The sequence below is a fragment of the Mesoplodon mirus genome, assembly GCF_964341445.2.
Source record: "Mesoplodon mirus genome assembly, chromosome: 2".
Classification (NCBI taxonomy): Eukaryota; Metazoa; Chordata; class Mammalia; order Artiodactyla; family Ziphiidae; genus Mesoplodon; species Mesoplodon mirus.
The window spans coordinates 222,841,895-222,854,650 of record NC_138977.1 but is presented as its reverse complement, the minus strand read 5'-3'; the positions used below and the strand labels follow the sequence as shown (position 1 = coordinate 222,854,650).

The 12,756-nt window shown below is 49.9% G+C and overlaps 1 protein-coding gene across 6 annotated transcripts in view; it reads left to right on the top strand.

Moving 5' to 3' along the window:
• CPXM2 (carboxypeptidase X, M14 family member 2) overlaps positions 1-11,920 on the top strand; it is a 128,865-nt gene extending 116,945 nt beyond the window's left edge. Inside the window, exons 12-14 of one of the 6 annotated variants that reach the window (XM_082636031.1) lie at positions 2,951-3,090; positions 5,460-5,559; positions 10,579-11,920. In XM_082636031.1, the coding sequence (XP_082492157.1) occupies positions 2,951-3,090; positions 5,460-5,559; positions 10,579-10,832 (494 nt within the window). In that variant the 3' untranslated portion in view covers positions 10,833-11,920. The other 5 variants (XM_082636033.1, XM_082636032.1, XM_082636034.1 and 2 more) reach the window with 5 other exon arrangements.
• Positions 11,921-12,756: the final 836 nt, after the last annotated feature.

Here is a 12,756-nt window from a genome sequence, read left to right as displayed (position 1 = left end):
CTAGAGATTCAACCTTCACATACCTTAGAGGTATGTGACACTCTGGGGAAAAAAAATTAAAAAGGAGTAGACATATTTGTCCCCATGGCCATTTTTAAACATATGCAGAAAGCTTGCCACTTCTTTCATAGTTACACACCAAGCAGAGGTGTTTTATTTCTCTCCATCAGGGTTTTGCTCTGGTCAAAGTAAAAAAAATAAATGCAAATCCCTATCAAGAAAATTTCCTATAGCCAAAAAAAGCATGCTTGCTTTTTCAATTCTAGTACTAAAAACCTACAGTAATCTTTATGTGAAGTATCTGTTTAGGTTTTTTATTTTTATTTGTTTTTTTGCGGTGTGTGGGCCTCTCACTGTCGTGGCTTCTCCCGTTGTGGAGCACAGGCTCTGGACGCACAGGCTCAGCGGCCATGGCTCACAGGCCCATCCACTCCGCAGCATGTGGGATCTTCCTGGACCGGGGCACGAACCCGTGTCCCCTGCATCGGCAGGCGGACTCCCAACCACTGCGCCATCAGGGAAGCCCCTGTTTAGGTTTTATGGCTGCTGTGACTAAATTGGGTTCAGACACTGCGGGATTTGTCAGCAGTGGGTCAATAGCAACGTTTTGAAAAGTCAGCTGCCACTTAATCACATCAGCAGCATTTGATTTGTTTCTATCAATTGTATTTTCCATTATTTCGGGGACTTTTGTGGCAGAGCCATGTGGTGGCTTAAGCCTTTTTAATCATTCTTCCTGCAGGCGGTGTCACGAAGTCTGCAGATTCATTTCTTTGTAGATTAATGAGATGGGATTTCTAATTTCCTTCCCTCCTCTCCTCCCCCTCCACTCCTTCTTAGTGTTTGGGTCTTGCTCAGTCGTTAGCGGTGCACCGACAGGCCTTCGTTAGTGGGGAGTGGATAGCTGGGAGCAGGGTCCAGTCCAGCTCAAAAGGCACATCGTTTGCAGTGTGTGCATTTCAACTCCAAAGGGATGTGAGACCTTCTTTGTGTCGGCAGCTGTCTGGCATCTTCTCCCGCACAAGGAAGGCAGATGTTGTGACAGCATTGGGCCCACAGAGCTTTGAGGGTTGCGTGGCCCCGTGTTCCACACCGAAGCCGTGACAAGAGCAGGATTCCAGGCCCAGAGAGAACACAAAGGAAGAAGCCTCCGCCGGGAAGAGCTATCTGGATCACCCCACACCTCCTGCCCGCACGTTTCACTTTTGAAGCCATTTCTTACGGAGGATTCTCAGCTGCATGACTTTCGCTGAAGGGCTGGAATTCAGCGTTAACAATAGCCTGGCGCAAGGTTTCCACCGGTCTCCTGGTGTCTCAGTTTGCCAATTCTTCTAGAGCTTCTAGCAGTGATTACAAAATGGCAGACCCACTCCGGAGCTGTAAATATCACATGTATTTATTTCAGTACTAACAAGGCCTGGAGGTTGGGATAATGAGAGTCGTCTGTGTGTGCAGAGGGGTCCAGCCCTCCCGGGAGGGCCTGTCCATGCTGATCCATGGGCGCTGCCTGAGGTTCCACGCCTCGGGTTCCACTGAATGAGCTGACCTGGCATTTTTGACCAACCTTCTTCAGCCAGACAAGGCCCTGTGAGGGATTTTTCCATTAACTTGACACCGTCCCACTCCTTTTATCCCACTGCTGTTACTGTCCTTATTTGATCACAGATGTGATCAAAGGCCCATGGCTGGTGACCTGTGAATGGTTCGAATCTGGAATCTGATAGAGAGAGTGGCTGTGTATTTTGTACCCTTTTGTCTGTGACTTTATCGATTAGGCAGCAGATCAATATAGAATTGCTCTTGACACCCAAAGCTCTGATTTTTAAACAGACATTTGTACAGAGGGATGTATCACTGAACACTCCGAGGAAGGAGGGAAGAGAGGACGGGTGAGGACCGAGGCTGAAGCGCAGGAGGACCTGCTTTTTGTCCCCAGTCAACAGAGAGACCAGCCCAGCCAGCTTCCTCTCTCTGTGGCCTTGACTCTCAGAAGCCAGGGCGGGCTTGTTGGTGGCGCCTTCTGCTGGGGGAGTCCTCTTGGCCTCACACATAACACAGTAGCACTGTGTTCTTATTATTTCAAATGGTTTCCAAAAATAAAATATTGGGAAGAGAGCCCCTGGACTTGATGCCATCTGACATTCATTTATGCATTTTGGGTACTGTCGTGGGTTGAATGGGACCCCCCCAAATATACATCTACTTCCTAATCTTTGGAACCTGTGAGGGTGACCTTATTTGGAAAATGGGTCTTTGTAGGTGTCATTATGATAACGGTTTCAAGAGCTTCCCTGGTGGCGCAGTGGTTGAGAGTCCGCCTGCCGATGCAGGGGACGTGGGTTTGAGCCCTGGTCCGGGAAGATCCCACATGCCGCGGAGCAACTAAGCCCGCGAGCCGCAACTACAGAAGCCTGTGTGCCTCAACTGCTGAAGCCCTCACACCTGGAGCCCGTGCTCTGCAACAAGAGAAGCCACTGCGATGAGAAGCCTGTGCACCACAACGAAGAATAGCCCCTGCTCACTGCAACTAGAGAAAGCCCACACACAGCAACAAGGACCCAACACTGCCAATAAATTAATTAATTTTTTAAAAAAAGAAAAAAAATTTTTTAAAGAAAAAAGAAATGATACCTTTATCCTAAAAATAGTATTAATCTGAGTTTAATAAAATGAAAATTTTATCTAAAAAACATTTCAGTCCTCCTTTTGTCAAAGATGTCCTACTTATGCTTGTCTTCCCCGCAGACTGTTCCGGCTGCATCTTCTCTCTGTCTCAACCCCCCATTCTGTCCCCCATCAGTTGCTCTAATTAATTTTTTGTGTAGAGTAGACACTTGATATCTCCTTGTTCAAATGAAGTCCTCTGAATCACATTCTTGAACATTCTTGCTGTCTCCCAGGGCCACTTTGAGCACTGTTCAGTTAAAACGTTGTCTGGTTGGCTCGGCAGGTCTCAACGATTTCAGCTACCTTCACACAAACTGCTTCGAGCTGTCCATCTATGTGGGCTGTGATAAATATCCGCATGAGAGCGAGCTGCCTGAGGAGTGGGAGAATAATCGGGAATCCTTAATCGTGTTCATGGAGCAGGTATGTCGTGGGCACACGGCTGTGATGGGGTGTAGCTAGGGAACGAAGCCCTTGAGATGGCCAAAAGCCTGAGATCAAATTAGCGCTTCCTACGGTGGCCATCACCCTGGGCTAGCGACTACAGTGTCAGAAGGAACTGTTGTCTGTGAGCTCTAAGTCAATGTCAGTTGCTCCCACTGGTTCATGGTGAGTGAGACTGCTTCCAGGGTTCTAGGATGCTGCTCCGTGGGGAAGGAGTGTTTGTCCAGCCAGTATACTCAGGCCCCTTGTATTAGTCTGCTAGGGCTGCATAACAAAATATGCAGGCTGGGGAACTTAAGCAATAGAAATTATGGTTCTGGAGGCTAGAAGTGCAAAATTAAAGTGTCAGGGGCTTCCCTGGTGGCGCAGTGGTTGAGAGTCCGCCTGCCGATGCAGGGGACGCGGGTTTGTGCCCCGGTCCAGGAAGGTCCCACATGCCACGGAGCAGCTGGGCCCGTGAGCCATGGCCTCTGAGCCTGCGTGTCCGGAGCCTGTGCTCCGCAACGGGAGAGGCCACAACAGTGAGAGGCCCGCGTACCGCAAAAAAAATAAATAAATAAATAAAGTGTCAACAGGTTGGTTTCATCCTGTAGCCTCTCTCCTTGGCTTGCAGACAGCCACCTCCCCACTGTGTCCGCACATGGCTTTACTCAGTGTGCATACACTCCTGGTGTCCCTGCATGTCCAAATGTCCTCTTCTTACAAGGACACCAGTCAGATTATAAGGCCCCCTCTGAGGGCTTCATCAGCTCTTTAAAGATGCTATCTCCAAAAACAGTCACATTCTAAGATACTGGCAAATACAGTCACATTCTAAGATTCTGGGGGTAAGGACTTCAACATATGGATTTGTGGGGGACACAGTTCAGCCCATAACAGCTCGGAGGCTGAAGAGTCACTGCTGCAGGTGTCGGGTGTCACCTGGGAACAGTTCTATAACAAGTGCCCGCTGAGCTTCTACTTGTAGCTGGTGAGGAAGTCCTGCCATGTATGCTAGGACCCTCGCACGCCTTCTTTTCCTCCTGCTCTCAAGGATACGCCTGTCTTGTAGCATTGAGCAAACCGGTTCTAGTTTGGTACTAAAACTAACCAAATAACATCCATGCCCCTACAAGGAACAGACTCACAGGAACCAGAGAGATAAAAAGAATGTGGAACTTCATATGACTACCGTGACTCAAATTCATTAGGAAGTAAGATTCTGAGGCTGTATTGGGAGGTTGTGCTTCTTCCATGGGTTCTCATAGTTGAGTCAGAAGAAGCATTCAGCCAAGGGCTCGGGCTGCCAGCTTCCTGGTACCTGCACCTCCCCATGGTGGCAGAGGTTGGCATTGCGACTTAGCATCCAAGTGTGATCCACGAGGATCCTGAGAGGGTCAGTGCAGCCCACAGCCCACTTTCCTGGCACAGAAGGGTGTGAACCTGTTCTGCCCTCCTGGGAAGCCATGAGCACACTCTCCATCCCCACTCTGGAATTTTGTAAGGGAAGGCTCTTTTTTCATTTCATATATGAACAAAGAGAGAGAAGGCCTTAGTCATTCTAACGTGATGATCCCCGACTAGCCAAAGAGCCTCCTATGGATAAAATGCCCAGGCATAGCAATATGCATAAAGAATGTCACTGGAAATGATGATATGTCATCTTGGATCTTCGGATGGGGGAACCTGAGGCACGAGGTCAGAGTTGGTGTGTGTCATGTGACACAGCTCATCAGTGGAAGGGCCCTGCGGATGAATTGTACTTTACAGGGATGCTTTTGAGTCTTTTCTCTCCTCTTTGACTCTTTTTTTTTTTTTTTGCGGTACATGGGCCTCTCACTGTTGTGGTCTCTCCCGTTGCGGAGCACAGGTTCCAGATGTGCAGGCTCAGCGGCCATGGCTCATGGGCCCAGCCGCTCGGCGGCATGTGGGATCTTCCTGGACTGGGGCACGAACCCGTGTCCCCTGCATTGGCAGGCGGACTCTCAACCACTGCGCCACCAGGGAAGCCCCTCTTTGACTCTTAAAGTCTATGTGTTAAGTCTGTAGAGTCCAGGAAATTCAAAATAAATATGCCTATAAAAATTAAATTCCATTTTTAACACATGTGTCTTTTATGAACCATCTCAGATCCTAATATTTTCTAAACCTCTGGAATATTTTAACTCCAGTGGAAGACTTTCCAGTAGATGGACCCAAAAGGAATACAGAAATTTACACACCAAATCCATGCAGAGCCGGGGAGCTTTTGAGCCAGACATAGCTTTGTGGGGGGCTCTTGGCAGCACTGGGCTGGCGTTAGGTTTCTGGCCTTCTTCGCTGTGCCGGTTGATCGGTGAGCTCATCTCCTTCTCCTGTTTGTCGAGCAGGTTCATCGGGGCATCAAAGGCCTGGTGAGGGATTCGCATGGAAAAGGAATTCCAAATGCTGTTATCTCCGTAGAGGGCGTTAACCATGACATCCGAACAGGTAACTACAAATAATGTGTGTGAACTGTTTCTCAAGAGGAAATGTCCGTTTTCTTGAAGTGTCTTACTTGAGTTAAAACCACAGGTTGAGGCCCAGAAACTTCTTCCTCTGACCTGGCTTATTATCTCTTTTCTCCAACTTTCCATGGAGCCCCTGGAAAGCAAGGTGTTCAGCCTCTGCTTTCTGGCTTCTCTCTGTCCCTTATTCAGGTGAAAACCAGAAGCTCAAAGAGGTTGAAGGACCCACTGAAGGTTCAGGAGGCGGGTGGGGCTTGGGTCCAGGTGTTGGAGCAGCTGCGTGCTGTTTCCCTGCTTGCTCCAGAGCTCCAGCGCTGGCTGGGAAGCAGCCCGCAGACACCGAGCATCTGCACAAGGGCTGCCTTATTCTTTGCCGATTAGAAAATGATATGAAAACAAGCCCAGGCTTACCCTTGTGTCCCAGGACTCTCATCACCTGGGATGGCACTTGGCGTGTTCAGGGGGAAATGAGAAATGGCCAGTTTGACTTTGATGGCTGATGTTTGCAGCATGATGCGGGGACAGATGCACGTTGATCTGAACAGATCTGAACAGAATTGGTTGGATGCTTAAGTCAGATTGTCAGCGAGCGTTCTGTTGGAGATGGCATGCCCATAGGCATGTTTAAACCTACACGCAGAGGTTTTCCTACGTGGGGGGGGGGGGCGACGTTGGGGAGCGCTGCGTCAGATACTGCTTTGCTGTCAGCTGCAGTGAGCAGGGCACTGGGTCCTGCATTGGTTTCCAGTGGTTGCCATGACAAATGACCACAGACTGTGTGGTTTAAAGAAACAGAAATGTATTCCCTCACGATTATAGAGGCTGGGAGTCTGAAATCAAGGTGTCAGCAGGGCCATGCTCCCCCTGGAGCCCCTGGGGAGGATCTCCCTTTGGCTCTTCCGGCTCCTGGTGGCTTCAGGCATTCCTGAGCTTCCTTGGCTGCATCACTCCAGTCTCTGCCTCCGTTTCCTCCTGGCTCCTGCTCTTCTGTCTCTTATGAGGACACTTGTCATTGGATTTAGGACCCATCCACATAATCTAGGATGACGTTGAGATCCTTAATTACATCTGCAAGACCCTTTTTCCAAATAGGGTCAATTCGTAGGTCCTGGGTAGCAGGATGTGGGCCATTGGAGGGTGTGGGGGGCAGGACATCATTCAACCCAGGGCAGGTCCCGCCCAGGTGTAGCAAACAGAGTCATCATCAGCAAGAGGAAGGAACCCCTGATTTCCATAAAAGAGACCTCTTCAGCCTGCAGACACACTTGAACTGGGAGAAACAAGACTTGACACTAACTTGGCCTGACCTGCACCTGGGGATCTAAGAGCTTACGTTGTGCCGGGGTGGCCAGCCGCACTGGACATTAGGTGGCGTTTCCCAGATGCACAGCGAGAGGCTGAGCTGGGATTGAGCCAAGAGCTTGAGACTCTCAGTGTGGTCCCCCTCGCCTTGTCCCACGCTGTTCCCCCTGAACAAGAGAAGGGTCCCTTTCCCCGCTAGCTGGTCGCATGCATGAAGACACCCTGTCCTCCCCCAAGTGATCCCATTTGACCTGTGAGGAAGCAGAGGCTCTAGGACATTAGGACGGGGGAGGCTGGGATTCAGACCTGGCCCAGGTGCTCTTCAATACCAGGCTACCTGCTCACGTGCCTGGCAGAGAAGGACAGTTATTCTGTAAATGGGTGAAATGCCATGAAACAGTAGACTGTGGTGTGATGCCCTGAATCGCCTTCTTTCAAGGTAGTTGCCTGTTTCTTCACGCAGCCATATTTCCCGAGCATCCACTTGTCCTCCAGGGTCTTATAGCCACTGACCACAAGGCTGCACACTGGGTAGCATGGCATTTGGTACATAGTTGCCCCACATAGGCAGGCATACACTGATCCATTCATTCATTCACTTATTCACTTATTCATTCATTAATTCAACAAATGCAGATTGTAAACTTGTCACGGGCCAGACATGCAAGGTGCAGGTGATCACTGTGGATGAAAGGGGCTATTTGATCTGGTTCTGCATAGGCCTTGTATTTTAAACATTATTAATGAGTGCCTGTAAAAGAGCCTGAAACGTTCCTTGGCCTGTTAGTCTTTTGTAGGCAATGTGAGAAAATAGGAGTTTTAAACAGAGTGGGAGATAAAAATGTCCCCAGGGGCCCACAAGCCAGCAGAGAGAGCTTTGCCTAATGAGCTCGGAATTTCAAAGCCCTTGTCATCAAGGAGACAGTTTTGATGAGCTAATGGAAAATGCAGCTCCATCTCCCTTCGTTCCCCACAAAATAATCTCCCAGCACGTTCGCATCACCGAGGAATCCCGTGTGTCACGGATGGTTCTTTATTGCGTCGGTTTCGGGGTCCTTCATGGCTCCACATAAGCTCTGAATTTGCCTTGATTTCTGTCTGAGGCTTATGTGATCTGACAAGTTTTATTCCAGGAGGGATTTTGCATAAAATAAACGGGTATTAAGTGGAATTCCACAGGGAGAGAAGCTAGTAAGGATGCTTTCTAAATGCATGTAAATATGTTGGCCCAAAACCTGGCTCAGAATGCCACGTGACTGTCCTTTGTTTGGGAACACTAACCCGACCTGCTAATGAATGGCCGTTCGTTAGGGCCTGGGTTGTTCCTTTTGTCCACTGATGCTGGGTGATGCCAGCTGGGTGCCAACCTCCCCCTGCAGCTCCACAGAGCACCCACCCCCGAAACACGCCCCTGACAGGGCACCATGACGTAATAAGAAGGAGGCCAGCCCAGCAAAGGTGGGCAGACTGGGGAGAGGATGAGGAGGGAGACTTCTGCTATTCTGGGGAGAAAAAGAATTACAAAGCCGTCTTATCAATTTGAATCAGTAGAGCTGACAAGCACGTGTTCATTATGGATTTCTTTCACTCCTGGCTTCCTGAGCATCTCCCTTGGTGAGAACCTGGGCTGCCTCTTCCCTGGGGTGTTTCAGACTGACCTCAGTGTGTTCTCAAGGTGGGCACTGCCACCGAAAGGTCTCGCCCCCAGCGGCCTCTATCAAGTTAGTTGGCAGGTGGCCGGTTCTTGGCCTTAACAAATCCACTCCAGTGTTGGCGGGGAGAAAGTACCTACAGTGGCTGAGGCTGAATATGTACAACTTCTCACCTTAATAGGACATTTGTATTCATGTTTGTTTGTCTTCATCCCACTTAATCCAGCTGGCATTCATCAAGGACACGCGACTGAAACACACAGTCAAGTGGCGAAGAATAAGCCACAGGTCTTACGGAGCCCACAGCTTAACGCGGGGCCAAGACGGGACAGGGAGGTCTGGAGGGTGCAGGGCCGGCTCTGGCAGGTGTGCCTGGGAGCTGGGAGCCCGGAGAGACGTCTCAGCGCGTGCCTGCCCAGGAGGCTCGGGCCTGTCTGATAGCAAGACAAAGACGGCTGGGCGTGGCTCTCAGCTTCGGAAAAGCCACCAAGTGGCATTTTATTCCGTTGAGAACCTTGCATTTTCACTGCAGGAAGACACAGGGTGCAGTGCTGAGAAAGTCAGGGAGCTGTCTGCCTGCATTGCGTGCCTGGGACTCTCACACTGAGGCCTGTTTACCAGGCAGTAGACTGTGCAAACGTGTGGCGAACAACTGCCTGCGTATTTCATTTTTCATGACATCTTGTGCTCTCATGAGCTCACCACATTGCAGGGGGCGTCTCAGATGAATAAAGATTGTGATGTGAATTTAAACATGGTGCTTCAGAGTGTTATATGCGTGTATGTGGGACATAAATATTCTCATACCGAGTTCTCTTCCATTCTTTTTTTTTTTAAATCTTGATATAGTTGTTATTTTATTTTTTTAATCTTTTTAAAAATTTATTTATTTAATGTTTTTCTTTTTGGCTGCATTGGGTCTTTGTTGCTACGTGCAGGCTTTCTCTAGTTGTGGTGAACTCTTCCATTCTTTAGAGGACATCAGGGTTCATTCACATGAGTAAAACTTGCCCGGGTCTACGTAGCACTTCACCAAATCCAGCCTTTTCTCTTTAGACCAGGCAGGACAGATCATCATAAGACAGAAAACAAACCTGGCCCGGGAAGACCAGCTAATCACTAGCTGTGTGACCTTGTGCAGGACGTGACACTTCCCTGGGCATCCAATTACTCATGTAGAAAAGGGGATCATTATACAACCTACATCAGAACTTGGCTTGGAGGGTTCAGTGGATTGGTTCCTGCTTCGTCCTTCCATGGGCTATGTGGGAGTTGACGTCTCCTTTTCTGTCTCGAAGCCTCTTTAATGTCAGGGATCCAAGTGATCTCAGCATGTGTAGGCCCCCTGGGGAAGAGTGGCCTTGGCCTAGAACCCCACTTTATGCAACAAGGATCTAGCGTTGAGTTAAGGATGGACCCGGGTCCAGTTAGGTGCCTGTTGGGTGCCTGACCAATGGTGTAACCGGGGCAGGGGACTCTGCCTGCAATGTCCACGTGTACCTGCTCCTGTAGTTCCATTTCTTCATAGAGGACCATGGAAGGAGATGTGGACCTTGGGGCCTCCCCCCAGTTCGTTTGTAGCCCTTTCCTTCTCTTTTTCAGACGTGAAGAGCCCCACCTCTATACTACTATTCTATATTTATAGCCATGCTAAGGGAAGCCAGGAAGCCAGGCACAGATGGCTTTTCAAGATGGTATTCTGTGGCGAGGGCATACCATTCAGACATTCAAGTTCATAATGAATGGTGTGTATTGTCACAGAGAAAGGAATGTTAGCGATTGTTTCTCCATCTCTGCTCATGCGTATTAACACTGCGGGGAGCCTACACCCCAGATCCCTTCCTGTTAAAACCATTAAGGTGGTTTCCAAAAAGGAAAACATCTTGGCTTCCAAAATGCATTAAGAATTTGCATCTGCTGGGGCTCAAATTCCACACTGCTTGCCCGTGAGTCTCTCTCTGGCCAGGAGGCTGGTCTTGGAATAACAGAGCTGGTGATATCTCTGTTATAAAAGAGCTGCTCTGAATTCCCCTGCTTTCTTTTCACAGCCAGTGATGGGGATTACTGGCGCCTTCTGAACCCCGGAGAGTACATGGTCACGGCCAAGGCAGAAGGTTTCACCTCGTCCACCAAGAACTGCATAGTCGGCTATGACATGGGGGCCACACAGTGCGACTTCACACTCAGCAAAACCAACCTGGCCAGGATCAGAGAGATCATGGAGAAGTTCGGGAAGCAGCCCGTCAGCCTGCCAGCCAGGCGGCTGAAGCTGCGGGGGCGGAAAAGACGACAGCGCGGGTGACCTCCCAACTCTTGAGTCGTGTCCTGGACCCCTGCAAATTAAACCACCCTGGTTGTAGCTCCATAGAGAACTCACTCCTCATTGTTTTCTCTGTAATTCAAGAAGGCCTGGGAGTATGTGTACGTTGCAAGGCTGGTCCCGAGGGGAGGCTTAGGATAGTTCTTTGTTCCCATTTATCCAAATAACTTGGGCAGGGCAGCAGAGGAAGGCTGGTGGGAGGATTCAACAAGTCATCCTGGGAGTCTGAGCGAGAGAGAGGAGCTTGCCTGTTGAGGGCCTCCTGGCTGTACAGGAAGGGAAACTGGTGCTTTTCCTGTTTGCGTGACAGCAAGAGTTCCCCATGCATCTGCAATTTGCATGGCTAAAGTGGCAGCATTCCAAGGGCTCTGCTGTCCCAAATGTGACCATTCGAGATGCTCATGGGCATTCTAAGAGAATCTACCCTCTCTGGCCCCAGGACCTTCCAAGCTGCTGCACATAAATCCTTCACTCTGTTGACAATAGAGACATTACCAAGTGAGCATCAGTCGGCCTCTTGAATCAGCTTAGTTTCCCTTTCAACAAAGGATCACGCACATAAAGGGAGAGAAAGGCTGAAATCATTCAAGAGTGAGTGTGGGCAGCAGACATGCTTTGGGGCTCGTGGCGTGCAGTGGGGTCCACAGAGAACCCCCCAAGCTTCCCACTGCTGCAGTAGCTCTGGGGGCTCCCTGGCTGGGGAGAGCAGGAGGTGCCCACCTCCTTGAGGAACCAGAGCAGTTAGCCTGGCCCTCCTCTTTGACCTGCTAGGACTTGAAAAGAGCTGGAAGGAGGCTGACTGTCAGCCTCTCTGTTCAATGTAGTCCTTTCCCGGAAGCGAGCGCTCCTGAGCTGGCCGACATCACTCCAGGAGTTATTTTTGGTGTGTGAGATGCCAGACCATCCAGATTAGACTGAGTTTGATGAAGAGCTCTTAGACTCATCTGTGAGCGTCGGTGTGAGAGGGGTTATTGAATTGCCGTGCAAGAAAGCAGTTCTTCTCACTTTTTATTAGTGTTGCTGCTTCACTGACCTGGGAAGAATAGAAAAATAAAGAAAGCAAATGGAGAGCTCCTTCTCGTGTGTGGTTTTCCTGGGTAGACTTGCAGCCACCCAAACACCACGTCCCACCCCCTGTCTCTGCGGTAGGTCACCCTAGAGAAGGTCGGTCAGTCACCCTGGAGAAGGTCAGTCACCCTGGAGGAGGTCAGTCACCCTGGAGAAGGTCAGTCAGTCACCCTGGAGGAGGTCAGTCACCCTGGAGAAGGTCAGTGAGTCACCCTGGAGAAGGTCAGTCACCCTGGAGGAGGTCAGTCACCCTGGAGAAGGCGCCTGCTTGGGGAGGGGCATCCTGCACCCCCATCAAGCTCCGTAGCGATGCTGCCAGCGTTATGTTCCCTACCTCCTTCCCCAGGGGGGGCCTGTGGTGGGGTGAAGTCATCCTGACACTTGGGAACCACTAGTAATTCCTGGGTCTGCCAGTGAGCCTCTTTCCAGAAAAGATCCTCATGTCACTTTTTGACAGTCTACACTAGAGATCAGCAAACTTTTCGTATAAAGGATCAGATTGTAAGTATTTTAGGCTTTACAGGCCGTAAAGACTCTGTCACCAGGACTCAACTCTGCTACTGCAGCACAAAAGCAGACCTACACCATACATAAGTGAATGGGCATGGCTGTGTTCCAGTAAGACTTTATTAAAACGTGGCAGGGAATGCCCTGGTGGTCCAGTGGTTAGGACTCGGCGCTTTCACTGCTGGGGCCCAGTTGGGGAACTAAGATCCCACAAGTCAGTCAGCTCGGCCACAGACAAAAACAAAAACGCATGGCAGCTGGATTTGGGCCCCAGGCTGGGGCATAGTTAGCTGACCGCTGCTATAAACCAGCAGTGCCCAATAGAACTTTC